Genomic DNA, 26,122 nt, shown 5'->3' with positions numbered 1-26,122 from the left:
ATTTGGTGGCATTTTGTAGCTGCGACTACACAGTGAACCAGGCAAAGCCAGTGGGGTTTTTTGCAGGGGGTACTCAGGGGTACACAGTTACTGGCACCTCTTTTTCTGGTTGTCACAAAGTGTGGCACTTATACTGTAGCAACTTCACAGTGAGTACCGGTACTTATTTTTCTAGGGAAAAAGCAGTGAGCAAAGCTGCTCTATCCTGGAGTTCCTCTACAAGCTTGTATAAAACAGGAGAAAATAAGTGTTGGAAATGTAAAGAAACAGAAGGTACGTATTATCATATGTGATGGCAATGTAAGGTTATTAAAAAAATCTTGGAAATGATATATACTGAACTGAGAAAAATGTTCAGTATAACCTTTGTTAAAAAACCAGAAGCCTTTTTGATTGGGTATTACAGGAATGGATCTACCTAAAAAACATAAGAATCTGTTTGTGTATGCGACAACGGCTGCCAGGATATTGCTAGCCCAACATTGGAAAGAAGAAGAAGTCCCCACCAAAGAAGATTGGCAAATTAATCCTTTTTGGAATGCTTGTGGGGTTTTTTTTTTATGTATTTTATGCTGGAAATAAAATAAAAAGAATTTTTTTAAAAAAAGATTGGCAAATTAAGTTAATGGAGCATGCTGAAATCGCTAAATTAACCAGGAAACTTAGAAATCAAGATGACAAATTTTAAAAAGAATGGGAATTGTTTATTGCATATTTACAAAAGCAATGTACACAAGTTAAAACATTACCAGGATTATTTTTTTAAAAAAACCCACTTGTAATACTATACACAATGTACAAAATTGGAAGTAAATACAGGATTTTATTGACATGCACCAATGAATATAATATAAAGGAACGGGGGGGGGGGAATCGGGGGAGTCAAGCAATCCCATTCTGTGGATTCAATATTGATTGTATATACTGTATAGTTGTTTTAAATGTTTTATTTTATCTCTTTTAAGGTAATGTTTTTGCTATTATGAAAATTAATAAAAATTATATGTATAGAGAGAGAGAGTTCATCTACATGCTGAGGGTATACGGGGAGAGCAAAGCTCTTAAAAGGAAAGGCTAGTTTAGAGTAATTTTTAGCTATCTCACTGCAATTGTGGGAAGTTTGAGCAGAGGGACTCTGGTGCTCAAGGTCATTGTGAAGCCTCTGTGGAGTTGAAGCACTTTATTATTAGAGCCACAATGAGGCTCTTCCACAGCATTTTAGCATCATCCAAGAGAAGAGACTTCCTGGACCCAGCAAACATCACCCCCAGGCCCCTCTTTCATCCCCTGAAACTCTCAAGCAGGGAGACTTGGGTCAAGGAGACCAGGATTTCTCCATCCCCTTCACTGCAAGGTATCCTTTTATTCTTGAAGAAGAGTCAGTATTAGAGTGTCTGCTTTGCATGCAGGAAGTCTCAAGGTCATTGTACAGCATTTCCAGGTATGGATGTGAATGTCCCCTGTCTCAAAATCCTGGAGATCGGCTGCAAGTCAGTGTAGCCAACTTTGAGCTCCAAGGACCAGTGGTCCAACTCAGTTTATTACAGCTTCCTATGTTCCAATACTTTCCACTCCTGAATGACAGACATCTTCTGCTTAGGGCATAGCTTAGATTTCTACAGGAATTCTTCCTTGCCTTCCATCCTCAAAGATGACAACTGATCATGTCCTCCAAATGCTCCATTTCCGTGTGAGAGATCCTGGAAGTGAAAGATAGTAGCTGGGGTTCACCATGGTGCAGGATACCTCCGCCAACCTCAGCACCACAGTGCTTGCCTTGAGGGGCTTCCCTGGGTTAGAGGCAGCTCATGGCTGGATTGGGATCCCCATCTTTTCCATCTACCTGGCAGCCATCCTAGGAAACTGCACCATCCTCTATGTCATACGGACAGAGCCCAGTCTGCACCAGCCCATGTACTACTTCCTGGCCATGCTGGCTACCACGGACCTCTGCCTCTGCCTCGCCACAGTGCCCACAGTGCTGGGTGTCCTCTGGTTCCAGCTGAAGAAGATCAGCAAGGAAGCCTGCGTAGCTCAGCTCTTCATCATCCACTCCTTCTCCTTCATGGAGTCAGCTGTGCTCTTTGCCATGGCCCTGGACCGATTCCTGGCCATCTGTTCTCCTCTGAGGTACGCAGTGCTGCTGAACTCCAGTAGAGTGGCCAGAATTGGGCTGGTCCTCCTGCTAAGGAGCACATTGTTCCTACTGCCTCCTGTGCCTTTCCTCTTGACATTCCCCTACTGCCCTAATGCTGTCCTTTCCCACTCATACTGTCTTCACCAGGACACCATTCGTGTGGCATGTGCCAATACAACATTCAACAGCTTCTATGCCCTCATCCTCATCCTCCTCACCATGGGTTCTGACCTGCTCTTCATCCTCATCTCCTACAGCCTGATCCTAAGGACTGTCCTGGGCATGGCCTCTGACAACCAGGGCCACCATAAGGCCCTGGGCACCTGCGTCTCCCACATCTGTGCTGTCCTGGTCTTCTACGTCCCGGTGCTTGGGCTCTCCATCGTACACCGGTTTGGACAGCATGCCCCTGCCCTACTCCACGTCATCATGGGCAATGTCTACATTCTCCTGCCACCCTTGATGAACCCCATCATCTACAGCATCAAAACAAAGCAGATCTACAGCAGAATCCTCAAAATGGTCCGGAACTCCTGAAGGATTTGTCAGTTGATGGATTGATGTTTTCATTTTATTTTCCTATGTTTGTATCCTCCTTTTTCCCCATCATGGAACCCAATGTGGCATTTGTGATGTTCCCATCCTGCCACTGGCATGCTTTGCTCCAGCAAGGCGGTGGCCTCATAGTCCTTCAGGCAAGATCCTGGGACCATTCATCCAGGGGAATTCCAAGAGAGAGGCAGTCACTCAACTCACTGTGACCAATATTGATTAATCAATATTGTGCCACACACTGTAGAAAAACAGCATTTTCCCTCTCTGACTCAGAGTTGTACCAGTTAGGATGCTATTTTTGTTGGGTTGTTTCCCTCTATGTCTAATGTTATCATATCTCTTCTGCCTTCTCTAAATAAATACAAGATTAAACAGCCTGGATAGTCCAGCTGGTGAGAGTGTGGTGTTGATAATGCCAAGGTTGCAAATTTAACCCTCATGTGGGATAGATGCATATTCTTGCAGGGAGTTGGACCAGATGACCCTCTGGGTCCCTCCCAACTCTACAATTCTATGATTCTAATATTTTATCCTGGGTTCTTTCGTTGCTGTGGCTGATTTGCTACTAAAAGTACCGTATTTTTTGCTCCATAATACGCACCTGACCATAAGACGCTCCTAGTTTTTAGAGGAGAAAACAAGAAAAAAATATTCTGAATGAAACAGTGGATGTATGATTTTCGTGGTTCATGCTGTGGCCACAGATGTGATCTGATGGTAAATTTGGGGTGACCCAATGCAAAACTCCTCAGGATCCATGTGGATCCATGCTTTGTAAGCACATTTTTGCACCATTGCAGCCCCAGGAAACAGTGGATGCCTGATTTTTTTGGTGCAGGCTGTAGCCATGGACATGCTATGTGAGCTGATGGTGAATTTGGGGTGACCCAATACAAAAATCCTGAGGATCCATGGGCTTTTACCTCCCCTCTCTCAGGCATCCTCCGCTAGCATCCTTTATCACTCTCCTGATTCCACCGATCAGCTGCTTCCTTTCAACACTCCCTTCCCTCTTGTTTGCCTTAATGTCTTTTCCTTAGCTGGAGCAGCTTTTTGCTCCTCCTTTTCTTCTAATTCCTCTCCTTGCTGCTTTAGTCTTCCTGTTTCCCCCTTTGCAAGTTTGCTGTCTTTACCTCCCCCCTCCCAGGCAGCCTCCTTTATCTCTAGCGTCCCTTATCTCTCTCCGTGATTGGCGAACAATCAGGCTTTGTTTCAACACCTACTTCCCTCTTTCAAAAGAAACAGCATGATCTTCTTTTTGCCCCTGGGCAATTTGGCTCCAGGGACCACACATTCGCTCCACAAGATGCACAGACATTTCCCCTTACTTTTTAGGAAGAAAAAAGTGTGTCTTATGGAGCGAAAAATATGGTACTTGAATGACACCCACCCACAGCTAAGTGAAGCTCATGTGGACACAATGGGTAGAGGAAGAGGAGAAATGGTGATGGGCTTGATTCCACACAACTGGGTGAGGGTTGCCTGCCAGTGGTGGACCTTCTCAAGATATGGTGAGGGTTTCCTTCAGGGCCTGGACTCCTGGCCATTTAGTCACACAGCATCGCTTATGGGTCAGGTAGGTGTTGTGTGTAACTCTCAGTTCCCCCAAATGTTCACTTTCCAAGCTTCAGCAGGTGCAGGAAACTGTGCCCTGGACAGGGGAACCTCTTGGGCTTGCAGATCGTAAGGTCAGCAGTTCGAATCCACGCAATGGGGTGAGCTCCCATTGCCCTCTCCCATCTCTAGCAATTTGAAAGCATACCAATGTGAGTAGACAAATAGGTACCACTGTGGTGGGAGGGTAAATGGCATTTCCCTGTTCTCTGGCACTCATCATGGTCCTCTGTTCATCAGTAGCGGTTCAGTCCTGCTGGCCACATGACCCGGAAAACTGACTGCTGCAGACAAATGTCGGCTGCCAACCTAGCAATTTGAAAGCATACCAGTGTGAGTAGACAAATACAGTGGTACCTCAGGTCAGATACGCTTCAGGTTACAGACGGTTCAGGTTACAGACTCCGCTAACCCAGAAATAGTACTTTGGGTTAGGAACTTTGCTTCAGGATGAGAACAGAAATCGTGCTCCGGTGGCGTGGCGGCAGCAGGAGGCCCCATTAGCTAAAGTGGTGCTTCAGGTTAATAACAGTTTCATGTTAAGAACGGACCTCCGGAACGAATTAAGTACTTAACCTGAGGTACCACTGTAGGTACCACTGTGGTGGGAGGATAAATGGCATTTCCATGTACTCTGGGACTCATCATGGTCCTCTGTACATCAGTAGCAGTTCAGTCCTGCTGGCCACATGACCCAGAAAACTGACTGCAGACAAATGTCAGTTCCCTCAGCCTGAAAACAGAGATGAGTGCCGCAATCCACAGTCAAATTCAACTGGACTTAACTGTCCAGGGGTCCTTTACCTTTTACCTTACCTTGCCTATCTGTTTATTTGGTAGCATTTTGTAGCTGCGACTACACAGTGAACCAGGCAAAGCCAGTGGGTTTTTTTTCAGGGGGTACTCAGGGGTACACAGTTACCGGCACCTCTTTTTCCTGGTTGTCAAAAAGTGTAGCACTTACTGTAGCAACTTCACAGTGAGTACCGGTACCTATTTTTCTAGGGAAAAAGCACTGGGCAAAGCTGCTCTATCCTGGAGTTCATCTACATGCTGAGGGTGTATTGGAGGGGCAGAGAAAAGCTCTTAAAAGGAAAGGCTAGTTTAGAATAATTTTTAGCTATTTCGCTGCAAGTGTGGGAAGTTTGAGCAGAGGGAATCTAGTCTCAAGGTTGAAGCCTTTGTGGGGTTGAAGCACTTTATTAAAAGAACCACAAGCATGGGCTTGGGCATAGCCAAGGGGCAGCAGCTGCTCCCATCCCCAATCAAGTAAGTAAATAAAAATGCTTAAGTAAAAGTAGAAATTGTAGAAAGATGTTGACAGGTTTTTCTGAGAATTTGGGGTCCAAGGAAAGCAATTTAAAACAACTGTTGCTGAGACATTTCATTCCAAATCTGCTAGACAGAACCTGATAGAGGATGGTGATAGGTGGGTGTCCTGCCCCCCCCCTGTCTGCACCCCTTGCCGTGAGTGCCAGGAGAGACTTCTCTTTCTTCTCCAAGTCCATCCATTCCCCTTGGAGAGGCACCATGGAGTGGCCAGAAAGCTCCCAACCAATGAGTGATCCCTGAAGATCACACCATAGCCCAATAATAATAATAATAATAATAATAATAATAATAATAATAATAATAAATTTTATTTATATCCCGCCCTCCCCAGCCGAAGCTGGGCTCAGGGCGGCTAACAACAATCAAATAATCAAGCAGTAAAATAGTTACACAATCTAAAAATATTTCATTATAAAAATTATTAAATCAAATTGATGGCAACCAATTAAGCAAAATTCTGTGCAGATTGCCAAGGGAGGGAGTCAGGCTGCGCCCTGGCCAAAGGCCTGGCGGAACAACTCTGTCTTGCAGGCCCTGCGGAAAGATGTCAGGTCCCGCAGGGCCCTAGTCTCTTGTGACAGAGCATTCCACCAGATTGGAGCCGCAGCCGAGAAGGCCCTGGCTCTAGTTGAGGCCAGCCTAACCTCTCTGAGGCCTGGGACCTTGAGGATGTTATTATTTGCAGACCATAGGTTTCTCTGTGGGGCATACCAGGAGAGGCGGTCCCGTAGGTACAAGGGTCCTAGGCCGTATAGGGCTTTAAAGGTTAAAACCAGCACCTTAAACCTGATCCTGTACTCCACCGGGAGCCAGTGCAGCTGGTATAGTACCGGGTGAATGTGATCCCGCAGCGAAGACCCTGTAAGGAGTCTCACTGCAGCATTCTGCACCCGCTGGAGTTTCTGGCTCAGTCTCAAGGGCAGCCCCACGTAGAGCGAGTTACAATAATCCAGTCTGGAGGTGACCGTCGCGTGGATCACAGTGGCTAGGTCAGGGCGAGAGAGACAAGGGGCCAACTGCTTAGCTTGGCGGAGATGAAAAAATGCCGCCTTTGTTATAGCTGTAATCTGCGCCTCCATAGAGAGGGAGGTATCGAAGATTACACCCAAACTCTTAACGGATGGTGCTGGCACTAATTGCACCCCCGCAAGAGATGGGAGTTGCCCCCTCAATCCCATATCGTCCCGCCCCGTCCTGGCTTTCCTCCAGGTTCTGGCAGAATCAGGTTTGCTACAGTTGTGACACTGGGGTGCCGATGGCTTGTCTGAGCGGGGCTTCGGCTGAAGGTGGAGTCCAGAACATCCAGCCAGAAATTGTGGTAAGGAGCCAGAGGGGTGGGGGTGAGGATTAGCAACAAGTACAGTTTGAAACCATGTTTGTTACTGCAGCATCCCCTGAAAAGTGAGTGGGGTGCCACCAGATCCCTTTTTGATGGCCTCAGTCACAACAGCAAGATCCTGTCTGGGTGTTTGTCTTGGAGAATCCAATTCTGGCTGCATATTAAAGAGAGAAAGCAGATTTAAAGCCAACAAACAAACCCAGATGATAGAAAGTCCTTCTTCCTGCAGTATGTAGTTAAACTATGGAACTCCCTTACACAGGAGGCAATGATGGCCTCCGACTTGGGTGGCTTTAAAAGAGGATTAGACAGGTTCGTGGAGGAGGAGATACATACATAGCACATAGCATAGTTAAACGATGGAGCTCATGCCTGCAAAAGGCAGTAATGGCCACCAACTTGGATGGCTTTAAATGAGGATTAGATAAGTTCATCATCTGGCTGGCCACTGTGAGAAGATGATGTGCCATTGTCCTGATTCAGCAGGATCCTCTTGGGATCTTTTGACTTGGTGGGAGGCAGTTTCAATGCTCCTACAATGTTCCTCACAGAAGTTCTCTCTCCTTCCTTCTCCTCCAGGAAGCATGCTCAGTGGCTTGATGATGGAGTCCGGCACATTTCCGCTGCGCCACACTGGACTCCTGTGCTTAGCTCACTGTCAGCGTCCTTCAGCAGAGTCTCCGCAGCGGTAGAAAACTGTTGCAATGTGTGTGTAATAAATCAGACTGTACGCAGGCTTGTTGCTTATCTCCAACAGTCTTTAATCATGTAGCAAAACATCTTAAATCATCCCGGTGAAATATCACACATCTTTCGCCTCTCGGTCAAACCGAAAGAAAGACTCACACACAGAGAAACCACTCCCGTATGTGAACATAACCACGCCTCAGAATGTGAGACGTCACTCAGAACTGTTTAACCCTGTAAGTTCTGATTCTCTTCACACTTCCAACTGCAGTTCCCAGGCCAACCCCTCCTCGTCCATCCTGCTGGGAATCCCAGGGCTGGAAAGTGCTCAGCACTGGCTCTCCATCCCCCTCTCTTCCATGTACCTCATCACCATCTTGGGCAACGGCACCATCTTAGTCGTCATCAAGACGGAGCCCAGCCTCCACAAGCCCATGTACATCTTCCTCTCCATGCTGGCTGCCATCGACCTGGTCATCTCGACCGCCACCATGCCCAAGATGCTCTGCACCTTCCTGTTCGATGCCACCAAGATCAGCTGATTTTATATTTGCAACGGTTTTGAGAGTTTACTGTTTTTACCGATAATTTATTTTATTGTCTTTGCAAATCACTCTGAGATTGATTGATTTTTACATTCAAGCAGTGTATAAATTTTGTGAAGTGAATGAATGAATGAATAGAAAATTGCTGCTAAACGCTAAGAGTGGCTTAGCTGTGAGCAACTTGTCACTTGAGTATAACTTTAATAAATAATAAAACAGCAGTGCATATATAATAAATAAGAATCATCCTAGCATTTAAAATTCAATTTGCACACCATCCAACAATTTGACTTCACTCCCAAAGGTGCACTCCTCTGTTGTCTCCTGAGACAGACGGATGCCAGTCAACATGTGTTGGTTGTGGCTACAGTGGTACCTTGGTTTACAACCATAATCCGTTCTGGAGGTCCAGTTGTAAACCAAAACAGGTTGTAACCCAAGGCACGCTTTCGCCAATGGGGCCTCCCCCCCAAATGGGTTGTAATCCGAAAAAAGGGACACGCACTTCCGGGTTTGATGTGGTTATAATCCAAAACAGTTGTAATCCAAAGCAGTTGCAAACCAAGGTACTTTCAGCCCCAGCTAGGCCATCTTCTTCCAGCTGTCCCACTGAGAAAACCATCACTTCTGCTCCGATGTAAATCAGCGACCCGGACTTCAAAACCAGGGCACACTATCAGCAGATCGAACTTCACACACAAAATAGGCGTGAGGCTTGTGGAAGCATGGATTTATTGATCATAAATCAGGACAAAGAAACATGTCATCTCTCTCTCATGTCATCTCAGAGAGAAAAGCAAAAGCTATACACAACGGACGTTCCCAGCATACTGTGCTGGAATGTAAACAGACATGTGACACGCAACAATTCCACACACCTGTTCCTTAAGGTGGAATGGAAATGTCAACAGGTACCACTGCAGTCTAGTTGTCAAAGCTGGCCAGCCAAGCGGAGCTCCCAGCAAAGCAGAATTTTACCAGAGTTCCTAAATCAAGCTGGTAAATCCTAAATCCATCACTCAGACACCACACCTGCCACAGTCACACCTTGGTGCTTGATGGAAGTAGAGCCAAGGGGGCTTGTGGGGTGCCCATCTGGCCCAGTCGTATTCAGGGGTGCTGAAAAGCCAGCCAGCTGCTCACACCATTGTCTGAGACGGGAGGCTTTCTAACATCACCACCTTCTTAGCAAGTGTTGCCAAAGGAGCGTAAAGGACGCAAATCAGGATGTCAGTTTGCAACGGAAAAAAGCTCATCTTGCTCAGGAGGCAAGAAGATACTTATTTAGGGAAGTCAGAAGAGAGACAATAATGTTAGCCATAGAGGCGAGCAACCAAACGAAACGCTTGAGATAGGGATGGAAAATGCTGCTTTTCTTTTTTGTGTGTATAATTTTTATTAAGTTTTGTATTTTACAATTTAAAATATTCATTAAACATCCTTAAAATGTCAGCGACTTCTCTTCTTCTCTTTCCATGGTTCATTTTGCATACGGTAAATCCCTGCGTATTTTACATAAACTAAACCATTCAGTATTCCATTAATACATCCATCAGGACTTGTTTACACTGTTGAATTTATCTTAACGCTGCCAACGTTTTCAAGTGTACACCGTTTCCTCCCATATATTCAGCAAACACTTTCCAATCTTCTTTAAACGTATGTTCTTCTTGTTCTCTTATTCTATATGTTAGATCAGCAAGCTGCACATATTCCATCAGTCTAAGTTGCCATTCTTCTTTAGTTGGGACCTCGCTTGTTTTCCATTTTTGAGCTAACATAACACAGGCTGCAGTAGTGGCATACATAAATAACCATTTTTTACACCTGGAAAACCCACTCTTTAGTTCTAAATCGGAACAAATAGCAATCTGCGGGAAATTAATTGCCGCTTGCTCCAGTTGAGCACAAAAGTGTGATTTCTGCCAACAGGAAGCATCAGAACAAGAAGAAGGGTGGATTTGCCCCATGTTTTTGGCACAAAATCAAACCAAACAGGAATAAATTCATCTGTTCTACATTGACATCTGAGCATTGACCTGCTCTCCCTTGGCCTTTCCTTGGCTGAATGTTTCCAGGGACTGGTCTGAAGGATCTTGCAGAAGCTACGCAGGTCTGGATCTGCTCAACACCTCGATGGGTGACCACCAGGGAACTTGGGTTCTGTGTCGTAAGAAAGACAGGATCTAAACATACTGAAACAAAATCTAGTAACAAGCTGGAACTTGTGCAGAGGAGGGCAACCAAGAAGATCAAGGGTCTGGAAACCAAGCTGAAATATACTCAGAGTCGCAAAGTGATTTCACGCTCTTTATTCAGCTCATAGTGGTGAGGAGGAATGAATGAATGTCCCCTCAAAGTATCTGCTTTATATACATTATTTACACAATGGGCTCCACATGATTGGCTAATTCCGGAATTCTAATGTAAGCCAATCAGGTTGTGGATTCACTTCTATCTGGAGCAGGATTGGGTGGTTCCTGCCAACCAATCATAGTGCTGCATTGTTCTAGGACCAATCAGACTGCTGCCTTTTGGATCCTATTGTTCTAGGACCAATCAGACTGCTGCAGTTTGGATCCTATTCAACTCAGTACATAACACAAGCCTTATGAGGAACAGTTGAGAGAGCTGGGTAAGTTTAGCCTGAAGAAGGAAAGGAGAGGGAACTGGGAAAGAAAGAAAGGATACAAAAAACTTATGGAATATGCAGAAATAGCAAAACTTACCAGAAGAATGGAAATGGTTAATTGACTATTTACAGATAAATTGTAAACAGATAAAAACATTGGCAGGATTGTTGCAATAACCTGCAGTTTTAAAAGAGTATATATTTATGGTAGATAATTAAATGACCAAGTTAAAGGAATTTGGATGTGCAGAAGATATTAAAAAATATATTTAAGGAACTGCAGAAAGAGGGGGAAGGAAGTCAAAATTTGAAATGTTAAATTGATTGTAAAACTAATGAAATGTATAAATTTGAAAAGTATAAAAGCTAAAAGAAGGAGAAGGAGAGGAGATATGAAAGTCATCTTTAATTATCTGAAGGGCTGTCACATGGAGGATGGAGCAGGCTCATTTTCTCTGGCTCCGGAGGGTAGGACCAAACCAATAGTTTCAAGTTGCAAGAAAGGAGACTCCAACTAAACATCAGGAATAAATTTCTGATGGTACAAGCTTTTGACAGTGGGACAAAATCCATTGAAAGGCGGTGGAGTCGCCTTCGTTGGAGGTTTTTGAGCAGAGGATGGATGGCCAGAGATGCTTTAGCTGAGTTGCCTTGCAGGGCAATGGATGTCCAGCACCCCTTCCAACTCTATAAATCTATGATTCTGTGATTCTACAAATAACTAAATTCTTTGGGCATTCTTGAACATTCTGAGGATCCTGCTGTAGATTTGCTTTGTTTTGATGCTGTAGAGAATGGGGTTCATCAAGTGTATCCATGCAGATCCGATCCTCTACTGCAACCCCTTCTCCAAGAATAAAATAATATCTTCGATGAAGAGGATGGAGAGACCCTAATCTCCTTGACTTCAGCCTCCCTCCTTGCCTGCTCCAGGAGTGGCCTAGATGAAGTCTTCACTGGAGCCAGGAAGGCACTTTCCATGGTTCTGCTAAGTTGCTGTAGAAGAGCACCAAGGACAAGGTGGAGACTTCCATGGCTTGAGTTCTCCACCTCTTCTCCATTCCAGGTAGCTGAGAGAAGGCCATGTTGTCTAAGCTGCCTGGGAAGAATGCCATTCTTTCCCCCTTTCCATTGTGTGTCTTTCCTTGCAAGATTTGGTTCCCAGAAGAACGACATGCTCTCTGCCTGAATTAACTTGATAGAAGTAATTGTGGTGATGCAGACCAGGAGCCCCTGACAATAGCACGGGGGGGGGGGAAACCTGGGTGTCTGGAACAAGGCAGCTGATGTTCTGCCTGTGCCATTAATTATGTGCTCCCAGGAGCAACTTCACTGAGCAGGTGCCTCCTTCAATCTCTTGACTCCTGAAGTGGCCAGGGAGTAACACTCAATTCAAACACAAGGAATTATTCTGAGCTATTCCCAGGGAAGCTTCCTCTTATGGTTTGACTCGCCAAACAGTGGTTTACTCCAGCGAAGGATGAGTGCTGGACTGGAAGCAAAGCTGCCTTGGGTGGTCTCACCCACTGACCTTGAAGGGGAACCCTCCACCCATTCCCAGATACGGTCATGCTCACCCCCCACCCACTGGGTCCCCCCCCCTTGGGATCATCAGCTGACGACTCCTCAAGCTCCTCCCACCCCTGGTCCTGATCCAACAGGCATGCCCACAACTTCTCCCAGGGCCCTGGGGAGAGCCACACCGAAGGCGAGAGAGGCAGGCGATCTGTTCTGGCACCAGGCAGTTTCCCATGCTGTTTATGTGGTTTGCAAGGGCGATATGGTGGGATGGGAACCATGTACCTGAAGGGATTTTAAGTCAAAAGCCAAAATAAATAAAAATGTTGTTATTATTATATATTTACTTATACCCTGCCGTTTTCCCTGTCAGAGACCAAAGGAGTCTTACAGGTAATAATAAGAACAACTAAAAACATAGAGGAAGTAATCGTGAAGAATCTTCTGCTCTAATCCCACTTGCAGATTTCCCACTGGTGAGAACAGGATGCTAAACTAGATGTGCGCCCTTTGGCCTGATCCAGCATCCTCTTCTTATGTTCTTATAAATATAGGAACAACACCATGTCTAAGTAATGAGCTTAGCTTCAGAATGGGCAGGACAGAAATCACTGAACGAACCAATATGTTGAATAAAGTAAAGGCTTCTGGATGGTGTGTGTGTGTGTGTGTGTGTGTGTGTGTGTGTGTGTTGCACTCCTAACCCTAACCCCTCCCTGAACCTGCTGGTACCTCTTTCTTGGGCACTATTTTGGCTACGGACGTATCCATACTCGCCTCTGAACTGCAGAAATAGAAAGAACTGGGAGGACCACCATAGAAGAAAATGTTTATTTTGTTTATCTGTTTATGAATTGTGTTCCATAAAACATCCCAAGATAAAGTTCTGCCGTGCATCCCTGGTCTCCGCCTTCCGCGTGGTTCCCTCTTCTGGCCCAGATGGCACAGTTTAGCCGAGAGGGGTCAAGCCTCTCCTGGAAGGCCATGGGCTGGGAGAAGACATCTGGCTGGCCACTGGGAAGACAGGCTGCTGGACCAGATGGTCAGATGCTGTGAGCCAAGGAAGGAGAAAGGGTCCATTGCAGACCATCTGTAGCCTTATTGGAGTTCACCGATTGGGTCTGCGTTGCTCTTGGACAGGAGGAAGGAAGTCAAAATGACACCGAGGTTGCTTCAAAGAAAGAGTTTATTCTGCTCTCCGGATAGCAGAAGGCACCTGCGTCGTGAGTCCACAGCAAGTACAAAGAAATGACAGGTTTCATGCAGTTTATATACCCTCCAGGCATCCTCTCCCCCTTCCCCAGCCACGTCAACTTGTATACGCAGGTTGACATCACATATGTTCCTGCTCTGGTACCCTCAACCATAAAAGGATCTTCCTTCCTGTACTTCTGACCATAAAAGGATCTTCCTCTTCCTGCTCTTACCTGGGAAGATGTCATGATCTCTGGGAACACGCTTCTGGCGTTTTCCCCGGACATTGGTCTTGTGCGTATTTTGTGGTCAGCACATAAAATAAAGTTCTGACATGTTCTCGTTGTTCCCCTGGGGAGCCAAGGCCATCCCTTGCCTGTCCTGATAAAGGACAGAACTGTTTATGCAGTTGTATCCTTATTATAGGGACGCGGGTGGCGCTGTGGGCTAAAGCCTCAGCGCCTAGGGCTTGCCGATCGAAAGGTCGGCGGTTCGAATCCCCGCGGCGGGGTGCGCTCCCGCTGCTCGGTCCCAGCGCCTGCCCACCTAGCAGTTCGAAAGCACCCCCGGGGGCAAGTAGATAAATAGGTACCGCTTACCAGCGGGAAGGTAAACGGCGTTCCGTGTGCGGCTCTGGCTCGCCAGAGCAGCGTTGTCACGCTGGCCACGTGACCCGGAAGTGTCTTCGGACAGCGCTGGCCCCCGGCCAATAGATGTGAGATGGGCGCACAAACCCCAGAGTCTGTCAAGACTGGCCCGTTCGGGCAGGGGTACCTTTACCTTTACCTATCCTTATTATGGTTTTGCTCAACAGTTCAAGTTTTACGCATTTAAAAGTGCTCTCTTTTGAAAGAACAAAGGGGGGGGTCAGTTTTAAACTTGCTACACAGAAACCCATTCCTTCACATCCAAACTGATGCACTGCAAGGGAGTCACCTCCACCTCCTCTCCATCCCCCTCTTCCTCAGGGTGCTTTGATGGAACACCCAGATTATCTCCTTACGCACCTGCTGGGTTTTCAGGGCATAGACGATGGGGTTCAGCATCGGAGGGACCAGGAAGTGGAGGTAGGACAGGAAAATGTGGGTGTGGTGGGGAGCCTTCCTCCAGAAGCGGTGGATCATGGAGAGGCTGATGAGGGGAGTGTAGAAGAGAAGGACCGCACAGAAGTGGGAGACGCAGGTGTTGAGGGCCTTGGCTCGCTCCTTCCAGGAGGCAATACTCAGCACGGTTCTGAGGATCAAGGTGTAGGAGACAACGATGAGCAAGGAGTCCAGTCCCAGGGTGGAGAGGAGGACAAAGAGGCCATAGCTGCTGTTGAGGGAGGTGTCAGCACTGGCCAGCTTCATCACGTCCGGGTGCAAGCAGTAAGAGTGAGAGAGCTGGTGGCTTTCGCAGAAGGGCAACCTCCTCAAGAGGATGGGAGCTGGGATGTGCAGCCCAACTCCCCGGATGACGATGGCCAAACTGATGCAACCGACCCATGCTCTGGTCAACATTGAGACGTACCTCAGAGGGTGCCGTATCGCGACATAGCGGTCGAAGGCCATGGCCAGCAAGACAGAGGACTCCAGGATGGAGAAGGTGTGGATGAAGAAGAGCTGGGTGAGGCAGGAGTCAGCGGCCACCTCCCTGGAGCCTAAGGCGTACACCTGGAGCATCGTTGGCAAGGTGGAGATGGACAGGCCGATGTCTGCCAGGGACAGCATGGAAAGGAACAGGTACATGGGCTCATGAAGTGTCGGATGCAGCTTGATCACGGCGAGGATCAGGCTGTTGCCGACAAGTGCAACAAGGTACATGAAGCAGAATGGGAGGTAGAGCAAGGGCTGAGGTCCAGCCCCAGGGCCAGAGATGCCTGCCAGAAGGAAGGAGGTTGGCTGCCTGCACTTGCTGTCATTGAGGGTGAGCATCATGGGCCAACCAGCTGCTAGGACGCCAACATCACCCTGTGGTCAAATGAATGCACAGAACAACAGACAATGTGCTTTCCAGACAATGACTAATGCTTAACATCTCCTTCCTTTGAGGTTTTTAAGCAGAGGTTGGGTGGCCACCTGAAGGAATGGCCGCCAGGTGTGGACCACACTTCCATCCACAGACAAGCCACAGCTGTCTGACCTCGTGACCTTCGGGTGTGGAGCACACATCCACCCACAGACAAACCACAGCTGTCTGAACATCATGCCCTCTATCTAACCTTTTGCTCTCTTAGTGGTCTGCTGTGCCCTGTTTGTGACCTTTGTCTCCTTCTTCATACACCGTTCAGGGGGAAAGTGATGTGGTGGAAACAGGTGCCAAAATAACTTTGTACCACCCCACGATCTCGGGATTGGCAGATGTGTAAAGGTCACAGCCCAAAATGTATCTGACTGGTTTTGCATATTGTGCTAATAAAAAGAGCCTCGGCAGAGCTAGCTGGCAGCTTGCTTGTGCACAGTTCACCTGAATTACCAACTCCTGCCTCCTGCCTTCACTTCAGCCACCTGTCAAGGATTCTTGAACTGTGATTCCTGCAGTGCAGGGGGTTGGCCTGGATGATGCTTGGGGTACCTCTCCACTCTACCATTCTATGGCTTTATGATTATAACCCCTTCTTCATTGTCACCAGACATATTCCAGAGTGAAAGCCAAGCACTTGAAGCAGGTTCTGAGCCTTAGACTGGGTTCTGGATTAAACCAGGCCAGACGCAGGGTTTTCCTAAAGAGAAAAACCTTGCCAACCCATCTGATGGGGGCCACCTGTCCAGGTGAGCAAACTCTGAAGGGTTGGTAGCAACAATGGCTCTACCTGGCACTGGCAGAATATGATTTGTCAGAAAGCAAAAGAGCCCCATGCAACTGCCGCTTCCAACCCCCCAATCCCACTCCACTTGATGACCTCTCAGCAGCCCTGAAGCAGGTGAGGGGGCCTGGACCGCCCAGTGAGCTTCATGGCTAGGCAGGGATAGGGGCTTGGCCAGCAGAGGGAAAGGTTGAAGCTCAGGGACAGAGCAGAGGCTTTACACTGAAGCTCTTTGCCTAAATACTTGCAATGCAGTCCTGCACATGCTTATGTTCTGAGTTGTGGGGGTCAGTCTTGATGACACCCTGAGTCCCTTCCAGTTCTTGGGATCCTGTATTGGGGTAGGGGTAAAATGTGTGAGAGCAAGCTTGCAAAACCAGCTGCTTTGTCTAGGTCAGGGGTCTGCAACCTTTAAGACAAAAAGAGCCACTTGGACCCGTTTCCGAAGAAAAAAAAACTGGGAGCCGCAAAACTCGTCATGATAAAAATAACTTTTTTGTCACTTTTTTATTATTTCTTTGTTTGACCCCTCAGAATTACTCCTCCTCATAGAAACGTTAAATTGACAAGTTACCTTTGTGTGTGTGTGTGTGTGTGTGTGTGTGTGTGTGTTCTTCACTCCCCTTCAAAACAGTGACCAGCGTACATGCCCCCTTTCAATGCAGTGACCAGCGTACATGCCCCTTACAATGTAGCGGGCGGGCAGGCGGGCAGGTGATGTCGGGACGGTGCGTGACTAACGCACGCACCGCCCCCATGCGACGTCACAGCCAATACAGCGCCTGCCACAGTGGGGAGTGTCGGGGCGCACAATGCGCCTCCTCCCCTCCCCGGAGCCGCGGCAAAGGTGTAAAAGAGCCACATGCGGCTCCGGAGCCGCGGGTTGCAGACCCCTGGTCTAGGTGATGCATTTGGCTGGCTGGTTAAGCATCACAATAAGCATAACGGAAGACGTGGCTCTGTGCTATAGAAGGAACGGGTGGGCCTTTCCCTCCACCCCCCCCCAGCAGGAGAACAATAGCCAGGTTTTAGTGTGGGCGAGTTGAGCTGAAAGGTGGCTGGCAGCTAGAGACCCAGAGACCAGCTTCCTCTGTGCTGGATCCGGAGCCGCGGCTGCTGGAGAAGCAAGACCTGCTTGGGGTGTTAGGGCTGTGAGCCCCTTCATCCTTTGGTCAGGTTGTGTATAAGAGTAAATGAAACCCTCTTTTCTAAAGATACCCCAGTCTCTGTTGACCTTCATCCCAAGGAAAATGAACCTGGCTAAGGTCTTGGAGCCTCTGGAGTCTCTTGCCACTCCGAGATTGGGACAGCATGTAATAATAATAATAATAATTTATTATTTATACTCCGCCTATCTGGCTGGGTTTCCCCAGCCACTCTGGGCGGCTTCCAACAGAACATTAAAATACAATAGTCTATTAAACATTAAAAGCTTCCCTAAACAGGGCTGCCTTCAGGTGTCTTCTAAAAGTCTGGTGGTTGTTTTTCTCTTTGACATCTGGTGGGAGGGCGTTCCACAGGGCGGGTGCCACCACCGAGAAGGCCCTCTGCCTGGTTCCCTGTAACTTGGCTTCTCGCAGTGAGGGTACCGCCAGAAGGTCCTCGGCGCTGGAGCTCAGTGTCCAGGCAGAACAATGGGGGTGGAGATGCTCCTTCAGGTATGTAGCATTTACAGGGAAGTTGCCTTGTGTTTGGTGGGGTCTGCTCCCAGATAAATAAATGCATACAAGACTGCAGTCTTCCCATGGTGGAGAGAGATAAAATCCCAGCACTTACCAGAGCACATTGGATGGCTGTGGTGGCCGTGAGGTTCTCCTGCTTTCTGCTCCAGATCCCTCCTGTGTGGACTGGGGTGAGCAAATGCTTCAGGGCAGTTGTATATCTGCCACAGGAAGGATCTCTGGAGGGTCACTGAAACTCTAGGGAATGGCTCTGAGCTGCAAAATAGCACAGTCTCTTAACGGGCTGATTTTCCCAGGAACCCATTTTATGTTGAAAATCAGGGCAACTGCACACTCCAGATGAGAAGCACATGTGGAGATAAATATGTTCACACACAAACACACACTTCAAAATAAGAACAGAACATTAAAGAGCAGAGGAAACCAACAAGGCACAATGTTCCTGCAGCAGAAGAACTTCATAAGAACATAAGATCAGGCGAATGGCCTATCTAGTCCAGAGTCCTGTTCTCCCAGGGAACCCTCCGGGGGTTTCCTAAAAAATCTAGGGTGCACTTTGTGCATTATGGGAGGTAGAAATCTGAGGGTCAAAGTAGAAGTCGCGCAAGCCCCACCAGGTGAATCCCCCTCTTCTGCTCAGGTTGCTCAAGGGGCAGGAGTCCTGCCACTGTCTCTTGCAGAGATCTTGCCGCCCTATCACAATGTGCACACAGCCCCAGCCAACACCATATCATCAGTCATCAGGGAAGCACTAAACTGGAGGTGGGGTAGCCCTTCAGATATTTGAAGGCGGCCATCATATCAGCTCTTCATCTTCTCTTCTTGCAGCAACAGGGGTTTGGTGGCACAGACAGGTGCTGCCTCGCTGCATTCAAAGGCCTGTTTCTGATATGTCGGCCAGGTGACTCTTGTGATTCACCAGAAAATGCCAGTAACCTGTGCAGCCTCCCTCCTTACATGCACCTTACATGCACAGCACCCTGAATAATAATAATAATTATTATTTATTTATTTATTTATACCCCGCCTATCTGGCTGGGTTTCCCCAGCCACTCTGGGCGGCTTCCAACAGAATATTAAAATACAATACAATTGTACAATACAATACAATACAATACAATACAATTAAACATTCAAGGCTTCCCTGAACAGGGCTGCTTTCAGATGTCTTCTAAAAGTCTGGTACAGTGGTGCCCCGCAAGACGAATGCCTCGCAAGACGGAAAACTCGCTAGACGAAAGAGTTTTCCGTTTTGGAGGTGCTTCGCAAAACGAATTTCCTATGGGCTTGCTTCGCAAGACGACGATGTCTTGCGAGTTCCTCCTGGTTTTTTTCCTCCTCCCCCCTTTTCTAAGCCGCTAAGCCGCTTATCAGCTGATCCGATCAGCAGATAAGCCGCTAAAAGCCGCTAATAGCGCTAATCCGCTAATCCGTCAATGGGCTTGCTTCGCAAGATGAAAAAACCGCTAGACGAAGAGAATCACAGAACGGATTCTTTTCGTCTTGCGAGGCACCACTGTAGTTGTTTTTCTCTTTGACATCTGATGGGAGGGTGTTCCACAGAGCAGAGGCCACTACCGAAAAGGCCCTCTGCCTGGTTTCCTGTAACATGGCTTCTCGCGGCGAGGGAACCGCCAGAAGGCCCTCGGCGCTGGACCTCACTGTCCGGGCAGAACAATGGGGGTGGAGACGCTCCTTCAGGTATACTGGACCGAGGCCACATGAACTGTGACATGTTCCTAGATTTCATGTCATGTATATATCAGCCTTCCCCAAACTAGCACCCTCCAGATGTTCTGGGCAGCTGTGTTGGTTGCATCTGATGGGAGTTGTGATCTGAAAAATATGGAGGGCACCAGCATGGTGAAGGTTTGCCCAGCTGATGAACAGATCTCCGTAAAACAGTGTGAAAATACCATTGCAGCCCACCACAATCTCCAAGCGCTTAGCTAGGATTTGGTTTCCTTGGAATGAAGGCAAATGGAGACTGTTGCATCTTTAGGATATATGGGCTTTACCTATACATATGTAGAACCTGAGCATAGCATGGCGGGGCTCACAGCATAACACTGACGGACAGTCCTCAAAGCTGGATGTTGGGAAATGCAGGACGGGCAGCAAGGCAGATCTAGGGGAGCTTGACTTCTTCAGTTGCACCAAGGGGCAGCTTCTGAAGTGCCCCAGCAGGAGACACAACTGTGAAGTCCAATGGAAGGCGAGAGGCCAGGAGTGCCAGATTTTGCTATCACAGAGGGCACCGCTGAAATGAGAGGCGCCATGGTCCACCACTGACAGATAAAAAACAGCCCTTCTTCATTCAGTGCATAGTCAAACTTTGGAACTCACTCCCAAAGCCAACCTAGATGGCTTTGAAAGAGAATTAGATGAATTCATGGAGGAGACTAACCAGGGCGGCTCCGCTCTGCATCCGCGGTCGGAGGCAGCAATGCGTCTGAATCTCATTTGCTGGAAATCCCAGGAGGGGAGAGTTGCTCTCGTGCTCAGATCCTGCTTGTGGGAGGGAAACATAAGGGTCAGACTGAGTATAAACCAAAGGCCAGGCAGAACAGCTCTGTCTTGCAGGCCTTGCGGAAAGATGTCAAGTCCCGCAGGGCCCTGGTCTCTTGTGACAGAGCGCTCCACCAGGTCGGGGCCAGTGATGACAAGGTCCTGACCCTAGTTGAGACCGATCTAACCATCTTGCAACTTGGGACCTCCAAAATGTTGTCATTGTGGACCTTAAGGTCCTCCGCAAGGCATACCAGGAGAGGCGGTCCCGTAGGTACGTGGGTCCCAGGCCGCATGGGGCTTTAAAGGTCAAAACCAGCACCTTGAACCTGACCCTGTACTCCACCGGGAGTTGGTAAAGCACTGGATGAACGTGATCCCATGGCAAGGACCCCGTCAGGAGCCTCGCCACGGCATTCTCCACCCGCTGGAGTTTCCATGTTCTTGCAATATGATAAAGCAGGTTTGCCTGAGCAATTTGGGGGACAAGAAGGACATGAAACTAGGCTTCTCCACACTTCACTTCACTCTTTCCAAGCACGCTCTGGGCACCCTATTTGCGCTCTGAAGGTTTCCCTGCAAAAGCACAGCATTTAAGCTCAACCAGAACAAATGCCAACTGACGTTTGCTCTGACTGAGTGCTACAGAGTGGGTTTTCATGGGGAAAACCAAAGCAGAACATCCTCAGACATGAAGCATTAAAGTGCAGCCCTCTGCCTGGAAAATTCTGTGGGTTTTGTGTTTTTACCTTTTCAGCGTTGTAAGCTGCTTTGATATATTTCCTACAATATATTTCAGTGGCATGTAAATGTTTTTATTAAGGAAATACATGAATTCAATCCACAACAGCAGACCACACCTGGAGTACTGTGTCCAGTTCTGGGCACCACAATTCAAGAAGGACACTGACAAACTGGAACGTGTCCAGAGGAGGGCAACCAAAATGGTCAAAGGCCTGGAAACGATGCCTTATGAGGAACGGCTAAGGGAGCTGGGCATGTTTAGCCTGGAGAAGAGGAGGTGAAGGGGTGATATGATAGCCATGTTCAAATATATAAAAGGATGTCACATAGAGGAGGGAGAAAGCTTGTTTTCTGCTGCTCCAGAGAAGCGGACACGGAGCAATGGATCCAAACTACAAGAAAGAAGATTCCACCTAAACATGAGGAAGAACTTCCTGACAGTAAGAGCTGTTCGACAGTGGAATTTGCTGCCAAGGAGTGTGGTGGAGTCTCCTACTTTGGAGGTCTTTAAGCAGAGGCTTGACAACCATATGTCAGGAGTGCTCTGATGGTGTTTCCTGCTTGGCAGGGGGTTGGACTCGATGGCCCTTGTGGTCTCTTCCAACACTATGATTCTATGATTCTATGATTCTATTTGCAGTAGCCTTGCAAGCAAAGCTCCAACGGAAGCGACTTCTTTGCGTGGGTCTTCTCATGGCATCCTTTACAGACTTGGCAGCAGCAGCAGCAGCAGCTTCTGTGCTGGCTGACCAGCTGCAGCTGACCATGGGCCAGGCCCCCCCAAGGCTCCAGTGGTCAAACCTCCGCCTGGGAGTGCCAGCTTAGCCAGCACCCAGCTGTGCCTTCAAGAGCAGCTTCATCCTCCAGGTATCAACCAGTCAATGGGCTCATCATCTCCATCCTGGCAAAAGCTTCCCTTTATCTTTAGTGGAGATCAAACGCCCCTGAAGGCACAAGAGCAGGCGAGGTGGGGTGGTCATAGAATTGAAGAGCTGGAAGGGACCATGAGGGTCATCTAGTCCAGCCCCCTGCCAAGCCAAGCAGGGAATTATTTTTCTCAATGCAGGGCTAGAACCCACAACCCTGAGATTAAGAGTCTTGGGCTCTTCCGACTAAACGTTCCTCATCCCACACCAATCTCAGGGGCCCCAAACACAAATAGTGGTTTCCATCCAAAGCCTCGCTCTCGTGTCCTCCTCCTCTGGGTGACCCTGGGATCCCCTCCTATCTCTCCACTCCTGAATTCTAGGAGGAGCTTCCTTGCCTCCTGCAAAGCCCTTTTCCCTGCAAGCTCTTCCTCTGGTTTCCGGCCAAGGGAGGGAGATGCTCAGAGCCCAGCCAAGAGCCAAAGGCCCCCCCAAGGGACCGAGGGAGATGCTCAGAGCCCAGCCAAGAGTCAAAGGCCCCCCCCAAGGGACCGAGGGAGATGCTCAGAGCCCAGCCAAGAGCCAAAGGCCCCCCCCAAAGGGACTGAGGGAGATGCTCAGAGCCCAGCCAAGAGCCAAAGGCCCCCCCAAAGGGACCGAGGAAGATGCTCAGAGCCCAGCCAAGAGCCAAAGGCCCCCCCCAAAGGGACCGAGGGAGATGCTCAGAGCCCAGCCAAGAGCCAAAGGCCCCCCCAAAGGGACCGAGGGAGATGCTCAGAGCTCAGCCAAGAGCCAAAGGCCCCCCCCCCAAGGGACCGAGGGAGATGCTCAGAGCCCAGCCAAGAGTCAAAGGCCCCCCCCAAGGGACCGAGGGAGATGCTCAGAGCCCAGCCAAGAGCCAAAGGCCCCCCCCAAAGGGACCGAGGGAGATGCTCAGAGCCCAGCCAAGAGCCAAAGGCCCCCCCCAAAGGGACCGAGGAAGATGCTCAGAGCCCAGCCAAGAGCCAAAGGCCCCCCCCCAAAGGGACCGAGGGAGATGCTCAGAGCCCAGCCAAGAGCCAAAGGCCCCCCCAAAGAGACCGAGGGAGATGCTCAGAGCCCAGCCAAGAGCCAAAGGCCCCCCCCAAAGGGACCGAGGGAGATGCTCAGAGCCCAGCCAAGAGCCAAAGGCCCCCCCCAAAGGGACCGAGGGAGATGCTCAGAGCCCAGCCAAGAGCCAAAGGCCCCCCCCAAAGGGACCGAGGGAGATGCTCAGAGCCCAGCCAAGAGCCAAAGGCCCCCCCCAAAGGGACCGAGGGAGATGCTCAGAGCCCAGCCAAGAGCCAAAGGCCCCCCCAAAGGGACCGAGGGAGATGCTCAGAGCCCAGCCAAGAGCCAAAGGCCCCCCCAAAGGGACCGAGGGAGATGCTCAGAGCCCAGCCAAGAGCCAAAGGCCCCCCCCCAAAGGGACCGAAGGAGATGCTCAGAGCCCAGCCAAGAGCCAAAGGCCCCCCAAAAAAAGGGACCGAGGGAGATGCTCAGAGCCCAGCCAAGAGCCAAAGGCCCCCCCCCCAAAGGGACCGAGGGAGATGCTCAGAGCCCAGCCAAGAGCCAAAGGCCCCCCCCCAAAGGGACCGAGGGAGATGCTCAGAGCCCAGCCAAGAGCCAAAGCCCCCCCCCAAAGGGACCGAAGGAGATGCTCAGAGCCCAGCCAAGTGCCAAAGCCCCCCCCCCCAAAGGGACCGAGGGAGATGCTCAGAGCCCAGCCAAGAGCCAAAGGCCCCCCCAAAAGGGACCGAGGGAGATGCTCAGAGCCCAGCCAAGAACCAAAGGCCCCCCCCCAAAGAGACCGAGGGAGATGCTCAGAGCCCAGCCAAAAGCCAAAGGCCCCCCCAAAGGGACCGAGGGAGATGCTCAGAGCCCAGCCAAGAGCCAAAGGCCCCCCCCCAAAGGGACCGAGGGAGATGCTCAGAGCCCAGCCAAAAGCCAAAGGCCCCCCCAAAGGGACCGAGGGAGATGCTCAGAGCCCAGCCGAGAGCCAAAGGCCCCCCCCCAAAGGGACCGAGGGAGATGCTCAGAGCCCAGCCAAGAGCCAAAGGCCCCCCCCAAAAAAAGGGACCGAGGGAGATGCTCAGAGCCCAGCCAAGAGCCAAAGGCCCCCCCAAAAGGGACCGAGGGAGATGCTCAGAGCCCAGCCAAGAGCCAAAGGCCCCCCCCAAAGGGACCGAGGGAGATGCTCAGAGCCCAGCCAAGAGCCAAAGGCCCCCCCCAAAGGGACCGAGGGAGATGCTCAGAGCCCAGCCAAGAGCCAAAGGCCCCCCCCCAAAAAAAAGGGACCGAGGGAGATGCTCAGAGCCCAGCCAAGAGCCAAAGGCCCCCCCAAAAGGGACCGAGGGAGATGCTCAGAGCCCAGCCAAGAGCCAAAGGCCCCCCCAAAAGGGACCGAGGGAGATGCTCAGAGCCCAGCCAAGAGCCAAAGGCCCCCCCAAAGAGACCGAGGGAGATGCTCAGAGCCCAGCCGAGAGCCAAAGGCCCCCCCCAAAGGGACCGAGGGAGATGCTCAGAGCCCAGCCAAGAGCCAAAGGCCCCCCCCCAAAGGGACCGAGGGAGATGCTCAGAGCCCAGCCAAAAGCCAAAGGCCCCCCCAAAGGGACCGAGGGAGATGCTCAGAGTCCAGCCAAGAGCCAAAGGCCCCCCCCCAAAGGGACCGAGGGAGATGCTCAGAGCCCAGCCAAGAGCCAAAGGCCCCCCCCAAAGGGACCGAGGGAGATGCTCAGAGCCCAGCCAAGAACCAAAGGCCCCCCCAAAAGGGACCGAGGGAGATGCTCAGAGCCCAGCCAAGAGCCAAAGGCCCCCCCCAAAAAAAAGGGACCGAGGGAGATGCTCAGAGCCCAGCCAAGAGCCAAAGGCCCCCCCCAAAGGGACCGAGGGAGATGCTCAGAGCCCAGCCAAAAGCCAAAGGCCCCCCCAAAGGGACCGAGGGAGATGCTCAGAGCCCAGCCAAGAGCCAAAGGCCCCCCCCAAAGGGACCGAAGGAGATGCTCAGAGCCCAGCCAAGAGCCAAAGGCCCCCCAAAAAAAGGGACCGAGGGAGATGCTCAGAGCCCAGCCAAGAGCCAAAGGCCCCCCCCCAAAGGGACCGAGGGAGATGCTCAGAGCCCAGCCAAGAGCCAAAGGCCCCCCCCCAAAGGGACCGAGGGAGATGCTCAGAGCCCAGCCAAGAGCCAAAGCCCCCCCCCCAAAGGGACCGAAGGAGATGCTCAGAGCCCAGCCAAGAGCCAAAGGCCCCCCCCCAAAGGGACCGAGGGAGATGCTCAGAGCCCAGCCAAAAGCCAAAGGCCCCCCCCCAAAGGGACCGAGGGAGATGCTCAGAGCCCAGCCAAGAGCCAAAGGCCCCCCCAAAGAGACCGAGGGAGATGCTCAGAGCCCAGCCAAGAGCCAAAGGCCCCCCCCAAAGAGACCGAGGGAGATGCTCAGAGCCCAGCCAAGAGCCAAAGACCCCCCTCAAAAAGGGACCAAGGGAGATGCTCAAAGCCCAGCCAAGAGCCAAAGGCCCCCCCCCAAAGAGACCGAGGGAGATGCTCAGAGCCCAGCCAAGAGCCAAAGGCCCCCCCCCAAAGGGACCGAGGGAGATGCTCAGAGTCCAGCCAAGAGCCAAAGGCCCCCCCCCAAAGGGACCGAGGGAGATGCTCAGAGCCCAGCCAAGAGCCAAAGGCCCCCCCCAAAGGGACCGAGGGAGATGCTCAGAGCCCAGCCAAGAGCCAAAGGCCCCCCCAAAAGGGACCGAGGGAGATGCTCAGAGCCCAGCCAAGAGCCAAAGGCCCCCCCCAAAGGGACCGAGGGAGATGCTCAGAGCCCAGCCAAGAGCCAAAGGCCCCCCAAAAGGGACCGAGGGAGATGCTCAGAGCCCAGCCAAGAGCCAAAGGCCCCCCAAAAGGGACCGAGGGAGATGCTCAGAGCCCAGCCAAGAGCCAAAGGCCCCCCCAAAAGGGACCGAGGGAGATGC

General features: G+C 50.2%; 3 protein-coding genes across 6 annotated transcripts in view; 2 read left to right on the top strand and 1 right to left on the bottom strand.

The window, feature by feature from the left end:
* LOC309530325 (uncharacterized protein) overlaps positions 1-26,122 on the top strand; it is a 97,591-nt gene that overhangs the window by 33,458 nt on the left and 38,011 nt on the right. The window lies entirely within an intron of this gene.
* LOC309530529 (olfactory receptor 51V1-like) lies at positions 1,733-2,674 on the top strand (the record flags this gene model as incomplete). Its single annotated transcript, XM_082219554.1, has 1 exon — positions 1,733-2,674. One exon carries the CDS (start codon positions 1,733-1,735, stop codon positions 2,672-2,674), a length of 942 nt encoding a protein of 313 aa, XP_082075680.1.
* LOC309530501 (olfactory receptor 51G2-like) lies at positions 14,485-15,466 on the bottom strand (the record flags this gene model as incomplete). Its single annotated transcript, XM_082219526.1, has 1 exon — positions 14,485-15,466. One exon carries the CDS (start codon positions 15,464-15,466, stop codon positions 14,486-14,488), a length of 981 nt encoding a protein of 326 aa, XP_082075652.1. The 3' UTR covers position 14,485.

Source organism: Podarcis vaucheri (assembly GCF_965113315.1).
Source record: "Podarcis vaucheri genome assembly, chromosome: 4".
In the NCBI taxonomy this organism is placed as follows: domain Eukaryota; kingdom Metazoa; phylum Chordata; class Lepidosauria; order Squamata; family Lacertidae; genus Podarcis; species Podarcis vaucheri.
Note: the sequence above shows the minus strand (reverse complement) of the source record. Positions and strands in the feature narration are given on the sequence as shown.